Raw genomic sequence first — 20,404 nt, forward strand, 5'->3', positions numbered from 1 at the left:
CTTTGTCAAGGGCAGGTCGTGCCTTATGAGCCTGATTGAATTTTTTTGAGGATGTGACTAAACACATTGATGACGGAAGAGCAGTAGATGTAGTGTATATGGATTTCAGCAAGGCATTTGATTAGGTACCCCATGCAAAGCTTATTGAGAAAGTAAGGAGGCATGGGATCCAAGGGGATATTGCTTTGTGGATCCAGAACTGGCTTGCCCACAGAAGGCAAAGAGTGGTTGTAGACGGGTCATCTTCTGCTTGGAGGTCGGTGACCAGTGGTGTGCCTCAGGGATCTGTTCTGGGACCCTTACTCTTCGTAATTTTTATAAATGACCTGGATGAGGAAGTGGAGGGATGGGTTAGTAAGTTTGCTGATGACACAAGGGTTGGAGGTGTTGTGGATAGTGTGGAGGGCTGTCAGAGGTTACAGCGGGACATTGATTGAATAAACTGGGCTGAGAAGTGGCAGATGGAGTTCAACCCAGATAAGTGTGAAGTAGTTCATTTTGGTAGGTCAAATATGATGGCAGAATATAATATTAATGGTAAGACTCTTGGCAGTGTGGAGGATCAGAGGGATCTTGGGGTCTGAGTCCATAGGATGCTCAAAGCAGCTGCGCAGGTTGGCGCTGTGGTTAAGAAGCCCTACGGTGTATTGGTCGTCATTAATCATGGAATTGAATTTAGGAGCCGAGGGGTAATGTTGCAGCTATATAGGACCCTGGTCAGACCCCACCTGGAGTACTGTGCTCAGTTCTGGTCACCTCACTACAGGAAGGATGTGGAAGCCATAGAAAGGGTGCAGAGGAGATTTACAAGGATGTTGCCTGGATTGGGGAGCATGCCTTATGGAAACAGGTTGAGTGAACTCGGCTTTTTCTCCTTGGAGCGACGGAGGATGAGAGGTGATCTGATAGAGGTGTATAAGATGATAAGAGAGAGGCATTGATTGTGTGGATAGTCAGAGGCTTTTTCCCAGGGTTGAAATGGTTGCCACAAGAGGAGACAGATTTAAGGTGCTGGGGAGTAGGTACAGAGGAGATGTCAGGGGTAAGTTTTTTACTCAGAGAGTGGTGAGTGCGTGGAATGGGCTGCCGGCAACGGTGGTGGAGGCGGATACGATAGAATCTTTTAAGAGACATTTGGATAGGTACATGGAGCTTAGAAAAATAGAGGGCTACGGGTAAGCCTAGTAATTTCTAAGGTAGGGACATGTTCGGCACAACTTTGTGGGGCAAAGGGCCTGTATTGTGCTGTAGGTTTTCCATGTTTCTATGTAGAACCAAGAATCAGCTGTTGAAGCCAATTTACCTGGTATGACTAGTTTTGGTCCTTGATACTATTGGCTACTTTTTCCTGACACCCTTTGGAAATACTTGGGGATAATTTTCTATGTTAAAGGCAGTCCATAAATAGAGTTGTAATTACAAAGAATTACACCAAAAATATAACACCCTTCCAATTTATTGGATGCTGTGTTCCAAGTTCCTAACTATTCGTGCATACCATTATTCCCTTTTCTTCAAGTTACCCACTTTATCATATGTTGACATGGTCCCTGCTACAACTCTCTGGGTAATACGTTCGATTCTTTATTTCCCCTCACCTGCCTTCATCTATCATCTGCCCGCCTGTAATCCTTCCACTCTCCCCACCTTATTATTCCATCTTCATCCCACTTCCTTTCCAATCCTCATGAAGGGTCTCAGCCTGAAACATCGACCGTTTATTCCCCTTCATAGATACTGGCTGACCCAGCATTTTGTGTGTGTTATTCTTTGTTCTAATACTTGTTTTGTTGATCTTGATCCTGCATTTCTGTCCTCTTGTTCTAGACCCTCCCACCTCACCCCACCATTTACTGAAAACAATCTTTTTAGAAATCCACCTTTGCTCAATGATGCTGAATGCGCTCTGCTTTGCTTTTGTAATACTAATCCATTGATGAGCTGATATTATTACATAGCATATTCAGAAAGTGGGATTGAAGTTACAGGCATCCATTTCTATTCAATACATTGCATCCCTCTTAGTTTTAATCATCTCTATCAATTCATCCTTAATTGAGTCTATTCTGCAGAAGCAGTCCCAAATTTACAATTTCTTTTAATTTTTTATAATACTACATAGCAAGCTGATTAACTTAGAGTGTTTTTGATATTGTCTCAATGTACTGCTGTAAAGCTCAAAGTCCACAGTTTTCTTGTTGTTTGTGAATTTTGCCACCACTATCTTTAATATGAATATTATATTCATATTATGATTCTTCAATATGAATTGTGTTTCTGCGACAGAATTGTGTGAGACACTGCCACACATTTCCCAAGGCACTGTAAAGCTATTACTATATACCTTTATACTACCAATCCTATTTAAAACTCTTCCCTAGTTTCACATCCTTTCCTGTTAATTATTGTTGCTGTTTAGACACAGCAATCAACATTCATTATGTCCCTACAGTCCTTTTGCAGCAGATTAGTACAGTTTATTATACCCTAATTCAACTAATTAGTGAGGTTGTCTCACGTAGACTTTTACTGATAATCACAGGCATTTCAAGTCCTATCATTCTTTAAAAGGCCAAGTTAAATCTTAAAGGAAATATTTTGTCTCCAAGCTGGTTATTGGATTAATTAAGTCATCAAAAATCATATCATATCTCAGTGGGAATTTTAGTGATCAACTTTTGATTTAAATCTTCATTTTAATTCAACTACCACTCAGAAGTTCTTGTTTAATGAAAAAGGTGATGGTCTTTTCTTATTGAATCTAATTGTTTCAGTAAAAAATACTTAAGTTCTTAACAGGGATAGAAAGAAACATCAGGGAAGTGAGAAAATAAGTTGATGAAGGTAGTGTGGTGGATGTGATGGATATGGACTTTAGTAAGGCATTTAACAAGGTTCCCCATGTTAGGCTCATTTAGAAAGTGAGGAGACACAGGAACCAGCAAAATATGGATGTGCGGATTTGGAATTGGCTTGTCCAAAGAAGGTAGAGAATGATAGTAGATGGAGTGGAGCATTTCCTGCCTGGAGGTCCGTGACCAGTGATGTTACGCAGAATCTGTCCTAGCACTTTTATAAGTGACTTTAGGTGAGGAAGTAGAAGGGTGGATTAGGAAGTTTGCAAATGACAAGAAGGTTTGTGGCGTTGTGGACAGTGCAGAAGGTTGTCATAGGTTACAACTGGCCTTTGACAGAATGCAGAAGTGGGCCGAGAAGCATCAGATGATTCAATCTGGAAAAGTGTGAAGTGATACAGTTTGGAAGGTCGAACTTGAAGTGAGGGTACAGGATTAATGGCAGGATTCTTAGCAGTGTGGGGAAACAGAGAGATCTTGGGGATCACATTCATAGATTCTTTGATGTTTCAAATCAGTACTCACCAGTAAAGGACGGTTAAGAAGGCATATAGTGTGTTGTTCTTCAGTAATTAGGGGGTAGAGTTCAAGAACCCCAAAGTAATGTTGCAGTTCTATAAAACTCTGGTTAAACCACACTTGTTGTATTATATTTAGTTCTAGTCACCTCATTATAGGAAGGATGTGGAAGTTCTAGAGAGGGTGCAGAGGAGATTTACCAGGATGCTGCCTGGATTAGAGAACACATGAGGAAAGACTGAACAAACTAGGGCTTTTCTTTTTGGAGTGCAATAGGAGGAGTGGTTACTTGATAGAGGTGTAGAAGATGATAAGAGGCATAATAGAGTGGACAACCAGCACCTCTTTCCTAAAGTGGCAATGGCTAACACGAGAGGACATATTTTTAAAGTGATTTGAGGAAAGTATGGGGGGGGGGGGTAGTCCATAAGACCATATGACATAGCAGCAGAAGTAGGCCCTGCAGCCCATCTGCTCCACCATTCAATCGTGGCTGATTTACTTTCCCTCTCAAACCCATTCTCCTGCAGTCTCCTTGTAACCTCTGACACCCTTAATAAAACCAGCACTGACCTGAGCCCATCCCCAGCCTGTGTCTACTCCCCCAGGATAGGAACCAAGGACGTCAGAGAAGAACACCCAGATATAGTTTTTTTTATACAGAGAGTGGTAGGTGCATGGAATGCGCTGCTGAGTGTGGCGGTGGAGGCAGATACATTAGAAATAATTAAAAGGCTCTTAGATAGGCATATAGATGAAAGAAAAATGGAGGTCTATGGGGGAGGGAAGGGTTAGATTGATCTTGCTGTAATTTAAAAGGTCAGCACAAAATTGTGGGTAAAAGCACCTGTACTGTGCTGTACTGTTCTGTGTCATTAAACATTAAAATAATCCTGTAAAACTACTTTGTCAGAAGAAAAATGTACAAAATATAACTAGCTCTCAGCATTTTTATGGGTAAACTGGTAATAGTTGAGCTGCTAAATTGTGTGCATAAGTGTGGAACAGAAATCTATCTTGTCTTGTTTAGAAGTGTGATCGTTAATTAAATCACAGGCTAATTAGACCAACATGAAGGAAGTGATGCCTTGCAGGTACAAAAAAGGATCAGTTTTGTAGGCATGCTTCCTTTTGTTTTGAACTCAAGATGAATGAGAACTACCGTAACAAGAAAATCTACTTTTATAGGAATTTTAGTAACTGGTTCGAAGTGCCCAACTGGAGTTTTAATCATAAAAATAAATCTGTTCTGCTGACGATTGATGTGAAATGTTTGCTCTGTTTATTTTCCCACAGCTGCAGCCTGACCTGCTGAGTATTTCCAATATTTTTTGTTTCACTTTAGATTTCTGACCCATGCAGTTTTGTTTAGATTTTCACATTTATTTGTTTTAATGATGCAAGGAACTTTAATAATTAATGACTGTCGGTTAGAAATATCTGAAAATCTAATTGAATCTTTAGGAAATAGAACATAGAACAGTACCGCACAGAAACAGGCCCTCTGGCCCACGACGTTGGGCCAAACCAGCTAAAATGTAAATAAAAAAACCTCAAAAACAAATCCCTCCTCCCTACACAATATCCATACCCCTCCATCTTCTTCCTAGTTATGTACTTATCCAAATGTCTCTTAAAAGCCTCTAATGTATTTACCTCTACCACCATACCAGGCAGCACATTCCAGGCATCCATGACTCTTTCACATCCTCTTTGAACCTATCCCCTCACACCTTCAATGCATGCCCCCTAGTATTAAGGCATTTCCACCCTGGAATTAAGATTCTCCCTGTCCACTCTATCTATGCCTCTCATAATCTTATAAGCCTCCAACAGATCTCTCCTCAGGCTCTGCCACTCCGGAGAAAACAACCCAAGTTTGTCCTCCTTCTCATGATAGCACATGCCCTCTAATCCAAGCAACATCCTAGTCAACCTTTTCTGCACTCTCTCCAAAGCCTCAACATCCTTCCTACAATGGGGCGACTAGAACTGTACACAATACTCCCAATGCGGCCGAACTAGACGTTTATAAAGTTGCAACATTATAGACCTCAAGATCTCTCTGCTCAGCAACTGTTAAGGGTTTTGCCCTTAACAGTGTATTGTCTCCTTCCATTTGCCCTACCGAGGTGCAACACCTCACATTTATATGGGTTAAACTCCACCTGCCATTTCTCTGCCCATATCTGCAAGTGGTTGTGTGGGCACGTGGCCAAGTGGTTAAGGCATTGGACTAGTGACCTGAAGGTCGTGAATTCGAGCCCCAGCCAGGGCAACGTGTTGTGTCCTTGAGCAAGGCACTTAATCACACATTGCTCTACGACGACACTGATGCCAAGCTGTATGGGTCCTAATGTCCTTCCCTTGGACAACATCGGAGTCGTGGAGAGGAGAGACTTGCAGCATGCTGGTCTTCCATACAACCTTGCCCAGGTCTGCACCCTGGAGAGTGAAGACTTTCCAGGTGCAGATCCGTGGTCTTGCAAGACTAACGGATGCCTTTGCTATCTGCAAGTGATCTATATCACACTGCATTCTTTGCTCATCTTCTGCACTAGCCACAACTCCACCAATCTTGGTATCATCCACAAACTTACTAACCCATCCATCTATATTTTCATCCAGGTCATTTATAGACATCACAAACAGCAGAGGGCTCAGCACAGATCCCATTCTATGAAGATGACTTTATTTTCATAGAATGACAGGTGATCACAAACCTCCCAAAGTGCTCTACAAGGCAATTTCAAAAAATTTGATACCAAGACACTATATTGGGATACCTGACCAAAACTTCAGCCAGAGAGGATTGAACAAGAACTTTAAAGGAGAAAAGAAATGGAGAGAAACGTAGTGGCTGTGGATACCATAGTTTAAGATCGGAGCAGTGTCACTCATGGTCCTAATAGTGTGCAGGAGCAATTTGGGCTGATCCAGAAATGGAGGAGCGGTGTTATTTCAGAAGGGTCAAAGAATAATAGAATAAAGCACAGAAACAGGCCCTTTTCCACCAAATTTGTGCCTACATGAATCCAATTATTTTCTGCTCAGTAACTCCTCCCAGCTTCCCAGGAGTGGAGATTGTGAAGAGGTAAAACAGCGGTTTATCAGCATGCATATAGAAATTGACACCATATTTTTGGATGTGAGCATACACATGAATGCTAGGATGCCATGGGTGATCCTTGGGATAACAGTACAGACATGGAAAGAGAAACCATTGGAGGTCATTCTGAAGTTTCTGACTGGCAGGCAAAGCAGTTCCTCCTAACTAGATGATGGTGGAAAGGACATTGAAGTGGTTGGGGTGGTCAACTTTGTCAAAGATTGCACACAGATTTAAAAGGACAAGGAAGGGCAGCTAATCTTTAGCTACAATCACACAAGAATTTTTTAATAACACGAAAAACCTATAATCTGGCAGGCATGGAAACCTGATTGTAGGGATTCAAACAAGCAGTTTCAGATAAAGTAAGAATGAACTTGTAGGGTAGAACATATCCAAGGACTTTAGGGGGTGGAGTGCAACTGTAGTTAGTCAACAGTTTGCAGGCACAGTAACAGCAAGGTTTTGAGAGTAGTGATAACGACAGATTTAAAAGAGATGAGAAAGGAATAGGGAGATACTGTTCAAGCAGGAGCCATCTGAAATATAAGCTAGAGCAGAGCCAGGAAAGGAAGCCAGCTATTCATCAATTTATTGGGAATATTTTTCAAAGCTGCAGAACATGTTTCTCATGCACATAATGATTACCAGAGTTCAAGAGGAGAGATGGGAGGGAAACTAGTGATTGGTTGATTGGTGGGTGGGGCTGAGAAGGAACATTAACATTCTGAGTAAGGAAAGGAAGCAGAAATATTGGTGACAAAGTCTACTGAGCTCTGTATTCATTTTGCTGGACATAAGGGTTAAGGAGATTGGAGAAAGGAATTTAATGTGAGAGACTACATAGGTGAAAAGAAGCCCTGGTTACTTCTGCAGTTGAAGGTGAGGCTGGGATAGCAAACAGTTCTGCCAGTTGACAGCAAGCCCTTAATCAGCTAGTTGTGGTCCAAATGGATCTGGTAGTGAATAGGTCTGTTGTGTTCATTGAAGTCTGGTTTCCTTGGGCTCAAAGGAAAGCTTTACTTGGAGGCAGCCAGGCTGAAGGTAAGTTATATTTTTAACAGGGATTAAGAGGTAAGGGTTTGGTAGAGCAGACCAGTAATGCAGAAAAGTTCTCATTTTTATTAAAACACAGCCTAGTCTTACCACAGTACTGAGTTTATTTAAGCCTGATTCTTAAAGGTATATAATTCACTTTTTATTTGTTTATGGCTGGAATAGTTATTTCCAGAAAAGACCGAAGATGCCATCAATAAGAAAGGCAGATGGTTATTTCCCAGCAGTTTGAGTTTCAGTAATGCAGGAGAGGAGATGGAGAGGGTGAGGGATTGACTATGGTGTGTAAGCTGCCCCCTTCAGATCTCCAGCGATTCACACAATCTGCTGAACACTGAAGGGTCGTGTTCTTTCCTTGACATTACCTGGTAGAACAGCCTTGGGCTGACAGGCAACTTATAAAATGATTACTGACATATGCTAATGGGACACATACTTACAGGGTGTCCTAGGAATTGAAAAATGTAATATGCAGAGAAATTTTGGATGGGGCTTGGACACAGCTTGTTTCCTTCAAAGCATATTCCAATGACAACAATTTTGAAGATCTTTTTTTAATTTTTGAGTTTCCCATGTCTATTTTCTTCCCATTCTAATCCTTTAAATTTGAACAATGAATACTCACAGCAGATTTGAACAAATTCAGCCTGTAATATACTGTGCAAAATTCTAATCTGCTTTTGTGTTATATGATGGAGCAGCACTAACAAATTAATTTATGTTTTCTACTTATGATACAATTTTAAAGTGAAGTAAATCACTGTATCAGGTGCAGCTGCTTTCATGTGCAGAATTACAAATAAGTGTTGTTCTCCTTGAATGATTAGGTGTACTATTTTGGTTCCATTTGTTCCTCTGTCTTTCTGCCCTTTCCTTCCCCACCCCCATCATTTTACTCCATTAAGGACATTAAGTGTGGGCAAATGTGACTTGAATTAATAATCCAAGTATTTTCAAGTAGCAGATACTAAGACCTTGAGAAACTTAATATGACTAGAACACCAATTTGTACCTTCAGTCTGCCCTACTAGTATTACTTGGGCATTGCTTGCTTCACCTTTGATTGCTCTGGAATCTTTCATTTTATGTGAACATTATTTTTATCTTAAATGAAAAGTATCCTAACAGTTCCTTCTTTCTACATACTGAAACAGTACATAGAAGGACCTCATGTGCTAGGGATTAATATAAGGCTGTAATCTAATACTGGGTTTTAAAGTGCCGACCCGAGGAAATCTGCAGATGCTGGAAATTCAAGCAACGCACATAAAAAAATGCTGGTGGAAAGCAGCAGGCCAGGCAGCATCTACAGGAAGAGGTACAGTCGACGTTTCGGGCTGGGACCCTTCGTCAGGACTAGCTGAAAGAAGAGATAGTAAGACATTTGAAAGTGGGAGGGGGAGGGGAAGATCCAAAATGATAGGAGAAGGCAGGAGGGGAGGGGTGGATCTAAGAGCTGGGGAAGGGTAAGGATCATGGGATGGGAAGCCTGGGGAGAAAGAGACGGGGGGAGAAGAGCCCAGAGGGTGGAGAGCAGGCAAGGAGTTATAGTGAGAGGGACAGAGGGAGAAAAAAGAGAGAGAGAGGGGAAAAAAGGTTGGGGGGAATACATCATATAAATAAGGGATGGGGTGTGAAGGGGAGGAGGGGCATTAACGGAAGTTAGAGAAGTCAATATTCATGCCCTCAGGTCGGAGGCTACCCAGACGGAATATAAGGTGTTGTTCCTCCAACCCAAGTGTGGCTTTATCTTGCCAGTAGACGAGGCCATGGATAGACATGTCAGAATGGGAATGGAACGTGGAATTAAAATGTGTGGCCACTGGGAGATCCTGCTTTCTCTGGCAGACAGAGCGTAGGTGTTCAGCAAAACGGTCTCCCAGTCTGCGTCGGGTCTCGCCAATATATAGAAGGCTACATCGGGAGCACCGGATGCAGTATATCACCCCAGCCGACTCACAGGTGAAGTGTCACCTCACCTGGAAGGACTGTCTGAGGCCCTGAATGGTGGTGAGGGAGGAAGTGTAAGGGCATGTGTAACACTTGTTCCGCTTACAAGGATAAGTGCCGGGAGGGAGATCGGTGTGAAGGGATGGGGGGACGAATGGACAAGGGAGTCGTGTAGGGAGCGATCCCTGTGGAAAGCAGAGGGCAGGGGAGGGAAAGATGTACTTGGTGGTGGGATCCCGTTGGAGGTGGCGGAAGTTACAGAGAATTATATGTTGGTACTGACCTCTACCTTGCCGAGGCACAGCGTCAACTCGCGGATACCTCCACTTATTTACTCCTCGATTATGACCCCACTAGGGAGCACCAGGCCATTGTCTCCCACACCATCACCAACTTTATCAGCTCGGGATTTGCCATCCACTGCTACCAACCTTATAGTTCCCACACCCCGCACTTCCTGTTTCTACCTCCTACCCAAGATCCACAAACCCGCCTGTCCAGGTAGACCCATTGTCTCAACTTGCTCCTGCCCCACCGAACTTATTTCTGCATACCTTGACACTGTTTTATCCCCCCCTTGTTCAATCCCTTCCCACCTATGTTCGTGACACTTCTCACACTCCGAATCTTCTCAATGATTTTAAGTTCCCTGGCCCCCACCGCTTTATTTTCACCATGGATGTCCAGTCCCTATATACCTCCATCCCCCACCAGGAAGGTCTCAAAGCTCTCCACTCCTTTTTGGATTCCAGACCTAACCAGTTCCCCTCTACCACCACTCTGCTCTGTCTAGCGGAATTAGTCCTTACTCTTAATAATTTCTCCTTTGGCTCCTCCCACTTCCTCCAAACTAAAAGTGTAGCTATGGGCACCCATATGGGTCCCAGCTATGCCTGCCTTTTCATTGGCTTTGTGGAACAATCCATGTTCCAAGCCTATACCGGTATCTGTCCCCCTCGTTTCCTTCTCTACATCGATGACTGCATTGGCGCTGCTTCCTGCACGCATGCTGAGCTCGTTGACTTCATTAACTTTCCCTCCAACTTTCAACCTGCCCTCAAGTTTACCTGATCCATTTCCAACACCTCCCTCCCCTTTCTTGATCTTTCTGTCTCTATCTCTGGAGACAGTTTATCTACTGATGTCTACGATAAGCCTATGGACTCTCACAGCTACCTGGACTATTGCTCTTCCCACCCTGTCTCTTGCAAAAATGCCATCCCCTTCTCGCAATTCCTCCGCCTCTGCCGCATCTGCTCTCAGGATGAGGCTTTTCATTGCAGGATGAAGGAGATGTCTTCCTTTTTTAAAGAAAGAAGCTTCCCTTCCTCCACCATCAACTCCACTCTCAAACGCATCTCTCCCATTTCACGCACATTGGCTCTCACCCCATCCTCCTGCCACCCCACTAGGAATTGGGTTCCCCTTTGTCCTAACCTACCACCCCACCAGCCGCCAGGTCCAACATATTATTCTCCGTAACTTCCACCACCTCCAATGGGATCCCACCACTAAGCACATCTTTCCCTCCCCTCCTCTCTCTCTGCATTCCGCAGGGATCGCTCCCTACACGACTCCCTTGTCCATTCGTCCCCCCCATCCCTTCCCGGCACCAATCTCCCTCCCGGCACTTATCCTTGTAAGCGGAACAAGTGCTACACATGCCCTTACACTTCCTCCCTCACCACCATTCAGGGCCCCAGACAGTCCTTCCAGGTGAGGTGACACTTCACCTGTGAGTTGGCTGGGGTGATATCCTGCATCTGGTGCTCCCGGTGCGGCCTTCTATATATTGGTGAGACCCGACACAGGCTGGGAGACCATTTCACTGAACACCTACGCTCTGTCCGCCAGAGAAAGCAAAATCTCCTAGTGGCCACACATTTTAATTCCACATCCCATTCCCATTCTGACATGTCTATCCATGGCCTCCTCTACTGTAAAGATGAAGCCACACTCAAGTTGGAGGAACAACACCTAATATTCTGTCTGGGTAGCCTCCAACCTGATGGCATGAATATTGACCTCTCTAACTTCTGTTAATGCCCCTCCTCCCCTTCACACCCCATCCCTTATTTATTTATTTTATATATATTCCCCCCTTTTTTTCTTTCTCTCTCTTTTTCTTCTCCCTCTGTCCCTCTCACTATAACTTCTTGCCTGCTCTCCACCCTCTGGGCTCCCCTCCCCCCTTCTCTTTTTCCCCAGGCTTCCTGTCTCATGATCCTCTCCCTTCTCCAGCTCCTAGCTCCACCCCTTCCCCTCCTGTCTTCTCCTATCATTTTGGATCTCCCCCTCCCCCTCCCACTTTCAAATCTATTACTATCTCTTCTTTCAGTTAGTCCTGACGAAGGGTCCTGGACAAAACGTCGACTGTACCTCTTCCTAGAGATGCTGCCTGGCCTGAAGCGTTCACCAGCATTTTTCGTGTGTGTCGCCTGGGTTTTAAAGCACTATTCTAAAACATTGCATGCTGTTTATATGATAGGTCTGAGATTTGATATTCACACTTCTGATTACAATGATTATCACATTATTTTAGTGACCGTTGCAGTACAATTCTCAGGCACAATTGGTCCAATGAGATGAGTTAAGAGAAAAAAACCTCTGATCCTACCTTTGATTACAATCCACTAGTAAAAAAACAAAGATGTTAAACGAAATATGCAATAAGGTAAGAACTCACTGCACCTTCCATACACTATACAGAATAAACATACTTGATGGGATTCCTGGCATAATTTACATATTACTATTTGATTACAAACATTTGTATTTATGGTTTTATTACTATTTAATTATTTATGGTGCAACTGTAACGAAAACCAATTTCCCCCGGGATAAATAAAGTACGAGTATGACTTCTCCTTTCTCCTCCTACATGAGCTAATGTTTTGCAGCATAAAGCAGAAATTCTCTGGATCATAAGATGGCCATGTACCCATCACACTATGTACCAATAAGTGCAGCACACCCGGTAAAACAAATAAAAAAACACAAAGCAGGAGAAATGTCATCCTTATACACTCAGTAACCGCTTTATTAGGTACATCTATATACCTGCTCGTTAATACAAATATCTAATCAGCCAATCATGTGGCAGCAACTCAATGCGTAAAAGCATGCAGACGTGGTCACGAGGTTCAGTTGTTATTCATACCAAACATCAAAATGGGGGGGAAAATTTGATCTAAGTGACTTGACCTGGAATAATTGTTGGTGCTAGATGGGGCGGTTTGAGTATCTCAGAACCTGCTGATCTCCTGGGATTTTCACGCTCAACAGTCTCTAAAGTTCACACAGAATGGTGTGAGAAGCAAAAAAAACATTCAGTTCTGTGGGTAAAAATGTCTTATTAATGAGAGGGGTCAGAGGAGAATGGCAGGATTAGTTCAAGCTGATGGGAAGGTGATAGTAACTCAAAAACTATGTGTTATAACAGTGGTGTGCAAAATAGCATCTCTGAATGTACAGCATGTCAAACCTTGAAGTAGGTGGGTTACAGCAGCAGAAAACTATGAACATGCGCTCAGTGCCCACTTTATTAGGTACAGGAGGTAGCCGATAAAGTGGCCACTGTGTGTATTTCTTTCAAAGTGAAAGGTGTAGAATGTTATTGTTCTTCAGAATGCTTACTGTTAACCTCTTCATGCTTGTAGTTATAACTTAAAAAACATTTATTAAAAAATAATAGCATTTTCAAAGAACTTTGTCATATCGCCATTCAGCCAGTGAACTAACTGCATTGCTGTTATATCTGTATTGGGGATCCCTTCACTAGCCCTTTTTCAGAACAACTGGTGGCTATTTTTTAACCTTTGTTACCTTCTAACCCTGATTAAAATCTTTAAAAAAAAAACCTGAAAGGCATTCAATGATAAGGAATTAAATCTAGCAATACATCTGCAGTCTCAAATGGAAATTGCTGTTTCTGCCACAGTCGAAGGCAAACTTAAAAACCTGTCACATGCCTTTAAAACAAAGATGTTAGTTCTTATCCCTGATGATAAGATGGACTGAGCAATGTAAAACTAAAATAGAACCAGACTAAATTTACCTTGGGAAATTTAAATTTCTCTTAGGATCTGTTGATACCATCAGATTCCACAATTTTTCCACAGTATTGTGATGCAAATTTTTAAAAATGTTATATAAGATGTAAAATTTTAGGAAGTAAGCTGAATATCTGATGGTGTGACCTCCAGCGCACTTTAAAATCATTTCTCATTGTCTGCGTAAGTAGCATCTTTACCATGATGAAACTATTTGATCTAGAAGTGATATCACATAGTGCTTCTTCTTCCCAGCATTTTGTGGGAGAAAATAGACTTTACTCAGATACCTAATGAGCATCTCTGGCATGAATTACATCTGCAAGGCTGACACCATCCCCTCTGCATTGCTCTTTTAAACCTTCTGATTCCCTCACCACTGCACCCACTTAGACTCTCTGATCTGCTGTGGCCATGACCTCTATCAACCATTCCTCAGATAATGTAACCTTCCACCCTCCCCCTAAAGTATTCAAACTATTGATCCTGATAGAAACCAGGTGGACCCTAAAATCTGATGATCAGCCACCTAACCTGGTCATCAGTTTCTATCCTAGACCCAGATCTTTGAGGGGATCCTGGATCCAGCACTGAATTTAGCCTTGATCCTTGTGGAGGATTCCTAATGCCAAGAACATGATGAACCTTTCTTTCCATTCCACTTTTCATGCAGATCCACGTCAGGCATTGGTCCTCATCTTAAAGTCCTCTTTTGTACTTGTGCCTCCCTAAACCCATACTGGACTAAAGGCCAGAGATGCTGGTGGAATCTGAAATGTGGCATTCTACAATCTTCATTCACTGCTCTTTCTAAGGTTACCTCAGCTAACCATCTTTCCTTTCTGTATGTACACAGTTCAAAAACTTGTGTGTTTTGGTTTAAGTCATCACACATATCTCTCTCCATTAAGCCTCAAATTAAACTCCCTCATTAATTGAATACCAAATAAGAATAAATTTAATGGAATATAACTGAAAAACAGCTTCAATTATATATTTTTTTAAACTGCAGATGTTGGAAATCTGAAATAAAGACATAAAAATCTGGAAATGCTCAGCACATTGGGCTATATCTGCGGAACAAGTAACAGGAGTAACATTTTCGGTAAATGATCTTTGTTGGAAATTCATTTGAGTTTATGAATGAGGCAATATTTGTAAGCTGAGCCCAAATCCAGCTGTGGAGTTTGAGCCTGTAGTCTTAAGTTTTAGTAAGCTGTGTGATATTTTACCCTAAGAATCATGTGTGAGTAATGAAAAGTAATAGTGATAAATGAATAACAGTGACATTAAGATTGCGGGGGAATCTTGTTAAACATGAAAAGCTCACTTTCATAGATTGTTAAGAACAAAGCCATTGAACAATATTAAGGGTAATAACAAACAACTATTTAAACTAGTTCAAAGAATCAATTTAAACATGTACACACAAGAAAAAAAAGGGTTAGATATACTCAGAAGTCCAGGCAGTATCTACAGGAAACAAATAAGATTTAACATTTCAGGTTGAAGCCTTGGTCAGAATTGGGACTTTCCTACAAGAAGTAGTGATTTATGGAAAACTTAATATTTAGAACAGTAACGCTGTGTTCTTACTGGACATATTACACCATTAGTTGAGTTATCATGTTTTCTAGCTATGTTGTTGTGGGAATTAGAATTGTATAGAAGTTCATTCTCTAGCTCAAAGAAAGACCAAGCAACATACAGGGAAGTGTGAGGTGCTCCACTTTGGGAGGACAAAAAGGGTAGAACTTACACAGTAAACCGTAGGGCACTGAGGAATGCAGCAGAACAAAGGGATCTGGGAATAAAGATCCATAATTCCTTGAAAGCAGCATCATAGGTATATAGGGTCATAAAGAGAGTTCTTGGCACACTGGCCTTAGTAAATCAGAGTACTGAGTACAGGAGTTGGGATGTTATGTTGAAATTGCATAAGACATTGGTAAGGCCAAATTTGGAGTATTGTGTGCCGTTCTGGTCACCTACCAACAGGAAAGATATCAATAATATTGAAAGAGTACAGACAGAATTTAAGAGGATGTTGCTGAGACTTGTGGACCTGAGTTATAGTGAAAGATTGAACAGGTTAGGACTTTATTTCTTGGAGCATAGGAGACTGAGGGGAGATTTTCCACTGAGGTGGGGTGAAATTAGAACTAGAGGTGATAAGCTAAGGGTGAAAAGTGAAATATTTAAGGGGAACCTGAAGGGGAACTTCTTCACTCGGCGGGTGGTGTAAGTGTGGAACAAGCTGCCAGTGGAAGTGATAAACGCAGGTTCGACTGCAACATTTACAAGAGGTTTGGAGAGGTACATCGATGTGGGGAGCATGGAGGGATATTGTCCAGGTGCCAGTCAGTTTGAGTAGGCAGAATAACATGGACTAGATGGGCCTTTCTCTGTGCTGTAGTGTTCTATGACTCTACCACGCACAGCAAAGAAACGAAATAACAAAATCAACTATCTCACCTTTCGGTAGCGAAGCGGGTGCACTACTGGTGGAGGGTCTACCTGTGGTATGGCTTTACTTAGGAATGCTGCACGAGTTTGATAATTCTTTATAAAGCGAACCTACAAACACAAAACCCAGATACATGAAACTACAAAGTTTGTACTAGAATTAGATATTCCATCACCAGACCAAGCCTAATATTAGTAGGCAACATGTATTATTCAGTGTAGAACAATATGTAACTATTTTGAAAATTCAATCTCCTATAATAAATAAGTGTGTTTTCATTTAACATTTAAACAGGAAATTTGTACAGGTGACCCCATGTTGTGGCCACTTAAGTAAAGGAAATTTGTTTTTACAGAATTTGCATATCACTGTCCAAAATTTTGAGCTAATGAAATAAAATTCACTCTTGCAAAAAGAAGTAAATAATTAAACACAATTTTGGTTTTTCAACTCCATTTCCTTCTCCCTTGTGTAGACAATATGCTGAGGACCATTTTCTAGGACTGCAAACCTGCCTCCCACTTAAAGTGGGCATCGTCTGTATTTTCACTGAAATGCTTCTTCGTAGTATAACAACTGTAAACATTTTTTACATATAACTGGAAATTTTTGGTTTGCAAAACTTCTGTTTTTGACATATAGTTACAATGAAGAGCTACAGAAGTGTATGAATATTAATTTTAGTATGATATTTTCCATTTCTGATTTTAATGTAACTGATACATAGCGAAAGGAGGAACATTTAGGATATTGCCTCAGTATAATGCAATATATTCTGTAATACAAAACATTTACTAAATATTAGAACTAACACAGTGTATTAAGCTCCTTAAGATGTTTGATCTGAAAGGCTTTATAAATGCAAGGGTTTATTTATCCCCTCAGTTCTTCTGGCTCTGATAAACAGAAACATTGTCTAGAATGTCTATTTCTTTACAACTCAAGTAAACCAAACTTTAAATTAACTTCTATTAAGCCAATTTTAAAAATGACTTTTTCAATGCATTTAGAATAAGAGTTTCCTGATAAGACGCAAGACATAGCGGCATTATTTTAGGCCATTCAGCCCATTGAGTCTGCTCTGCTATTCAATCATTGATATATTATTCCTCTCAACTCCATTCTCTCACCTTCCCCCAGTAACTTTTGATGCACTTAATAATCAATAACCTATCAATGACTGTTTTAAATATAGCCAATGACTTGGCCTCCATAGCCAGCTGTGGCAATGAATTCCACAGATTAACATATTATGCATGGAAACCAATGAGAATTATTTGGAACATAATGTAGAAAGAACGTGACTTAGTCCTCCTAAGCCTGGCTTGCTTTAACCATGCATCATTCCCACTCTTGATGAGAGATGTTATTTGTATAATGCATTTATACTGTAAACAAACCTGATGAGTCTTTTTTTTCTTCCTTATTTCATCTAATGCTTTCTGTTCCTCTATCCACTTTTGCTGAAATTTATGTTCTAGCAGATCAAACATAGGGGTTGAAGGCCTATGGAAAAAGTTGTAATAAGTCAATTGACAAATATTTCACTGACTTTTTTCTTTTGTATAACTGTGGGAAAAATGAGGTTGGTATATGGCTGCTTCCTAGAATATAATGAAAAAATAATCAATTAGATTTTACACACAACGTTCACAACTGGAAAAATTATGTTCCATGCAACATAAAATTTCATACAATAATATTTCTCTTTTGAAACAACACTCAATACTCTTCATTTGCTCAGTCTAACTCCAAATCTTGGGATTCCCTTCCCGAGAGCACTAAGGGAATACCTTCACCAGATGAACGACAGTAATCCAAGAAGGAAGCTCATTATCATTTTCTCCAACATTTAGGGATTAACAATAAATGACGGCATTGACAGAGAACACCAGGACCCAAAAAAAATTTTTTTTTAATCACAAGTCATTGTGTCAAACTCTGAAATGTTTAATGAGAGCTATTTCTATCTGTGTTCATTAATAATACTGCTTACAATATTTGATACCTTCCTTACTCCACCGAATGCTGTTGTTAAGCTGATATAAAATGACTTTATAATAGGTAACTAGAACTGATACAAGTCGAGTGGTTTAGGAAACATAAATGATGAGGCAGTACGTTCAGCTGTCTTTGGTCCCTGAAGTCCTGAGATTAAGCTATGCTTGGAATCACCTCCTGCGACTTTCAACTGATTTTATATTCAAACTGTTTATTTTTTATGTGTATGTATATTAGATGGGGGAATGGTGGTCGATGGATGGTGGGGTTAGATGGAAGGGGTTTCATTATACCCTTGATCCGATATTTTTAAACAAAGCATTGTTTTGTACGGACAATTACTTGTTCTTTTTCCTTCCATTTCTATACTCTACAGTACCACCAGTAAAATAATTACTCAATATGATATGATTCCTGTTGGTTTACTAAGAAATAATATGATATACTGCATATACTGGGAAGTGCACAGTGTGATCTGGGTTATATTGAGAACTGAGTGTATTAGCTATCAAGGAATGACTCTGAGGTGGTAATAAAAAGACCAGGGTGAAGGAAAAATTGACGCAGAATATATTTAATGATGTATATCTGCAGCACTGTCAGAAATGAGATTATTTGGAATTAGCTACTTTGGAGTCGTCCTTATAGTTTTGAAATAATAATAGTGATATAATAGGGTACTGTTTAGAAGTTGAAATTTGGCTGTATGTTTGGCTGTGGTCATGTATGTAGTTGAATGATGTTGTACAAATATATTTTATGCAGTTAAAACTTGCTCACTAAAGGAGCAATGATTCCAGTATTGTCATGACAGTGTCACTGAGCGATAATCTGTGGTCGATTACTAGAAATACCAAAGTATATGCCACATTGGTAATCTCAAGCATCAACTCCAACAACTGAAACTGAACAATTAAATTTACAGTTATTAGAAACTCCACTGCATAGGAGTTGCTTGGAAGATTTATTTGGTGCATTTCTCAAAAAATGTAAATATAGAGTTAAAACCTTTGTATAAATGCAGGATCAAAGGAGCTAGCATATACAGAATAATCATAAAAAGAGCTAATTAATGCTTTAAAAATGTTTCATGGTTCAATACACTTATGTAATTGTGCTGTTTTATTCACTAGTAAAGATTTGTAGAAAATCTTTCTTGCAGATGTATATTAGAAAAATATATGCGCATATTTTGCAAAATGCAAGGGATTCAAGGAATTAATGTGTTTTTCTTATTTGAATTGTGAGGAGTCACTATTATTACTGCCGACATGTTCATAATATAATCACTAATATGTATTCACCTTTAGTACCTGAATGGAGAAACTCAAAATCTATCCATGGTCCATTCTATCTGACTCACAGCTGGGAGAGTGTGCAATGTTGTAACACTGTCCCTCTGGGGCCAGGTACACAATGCAGGTTTCCACCTGCACACTGCATGCTTCTATTCAGTTAATTGTTCCCTTCTGGCCCAGTCTGTCTGTACTAACAAGGACAGTAGCAGGATGGTAATTGAAGTACTTAGCAATACACACATGAACAGGATACTGTGACTAATTAGGGGAGGAGGGCCATTGGGCCTTTTAATTGTTTGTGGTTTATGGGAAAATCTTAAAACGAAGAAGGTTAAAATATTCATTAGGGGTGTGCAATAATGTATCATTCAGTTGTGTGTTCCATAAAGATCTCTATGCACTATTAAAGCAGTTATTATGATGTAGTACATGTACTGTGGATCTACTGATATCGACCGCTTGTGACATCAGATAGATATTCCTTTTGTCAAGAAGGAAATTTCAGACTACAGATGTTCAGTACATGAGAATATTCTTGTTATATTAACAGCAGGAATAAAATCAAAGCTGATGGTAGAGGATAGATTCTGTCTACAGTGACTTTAACAATAAAATCTAAGTTGAGACAAGTCAAATTTTTGTTTGAAAGCATTGAAGATGTTAACACTCCAGAAATAATAAATTTGGTAATCATAGGACTGGATTTGTCAAACAATATATTTCATGTTCCTGTTTAACTATTCAGACAAAAGCAGTTTTATACATATATTTGCAAAGCAAGACTAGAGGAATAATGTCTTGTCCAAGATATTATCTTTTGTATGACATTCTAAACCGAGACTCCATTTCCCACAGCAAATGGACTTAAAAGTTCCCAAACAACAATTCAATGGAGATCTTTCCCAGCGTGTGCCTCAGCTTTTATCTCAGATTCAATATCACTAAAAATTGACTACTTTCTCATCTATCTTATTGGTGTTGTGGGATCTTCCTGTATACAAATTTGCCACATTTGCTGACATAACATTGTGACAGCACTAACTTAAAAGGACTGTGTAAGTTTTTAAAAAAAGACTTTCTGATGATCTAAAGTTTGC

General features: G+C 40.4%; 1 protein-coding gene across 1 annotated transcript in view; it reads right to left on the reverse strand.

Moving 5' to 3' along the window:
- The window catches only part of cfap77 (cilia and flagella associated protein 77), a 156,955-nt gene that overhangs the window by 20,619 nt on the left and 115,932 nt on the right, over positions 1-20,404 (reverse strand). Inside the window, exons 5-6 of the mRNA XM_072239951.1 lie at positions 17,409-17,514; positions 16,017-16,118 (exon numbers count right to left, since the gene is read on the reverse strand). Coding sequence (XP_072096052.1) covers positions 16,017-16,118; positions 17,409-17,514 — 208 coding nt within the window. The remainder of the gene's footprint in view (positions 1-16,016; positions 16,119-17,408; positions 17,515-20,404) is intronic.

Source organism: Mobula birostris, chromosome 22 (assembly GCF_030028105.1).
Source record: "Mobula birostris isolate sMobBir1 chromosome 22, sMobBir1.hap1, whole genome shotgun sequence".
NCBI classification, from domain to species: domain Eukaryota; kingdom Metazoa; phylum Chordata; class Chondrichthyes; order Myliobatiformes; family Myliobatidae; genus Mobula; species Mobula birostris.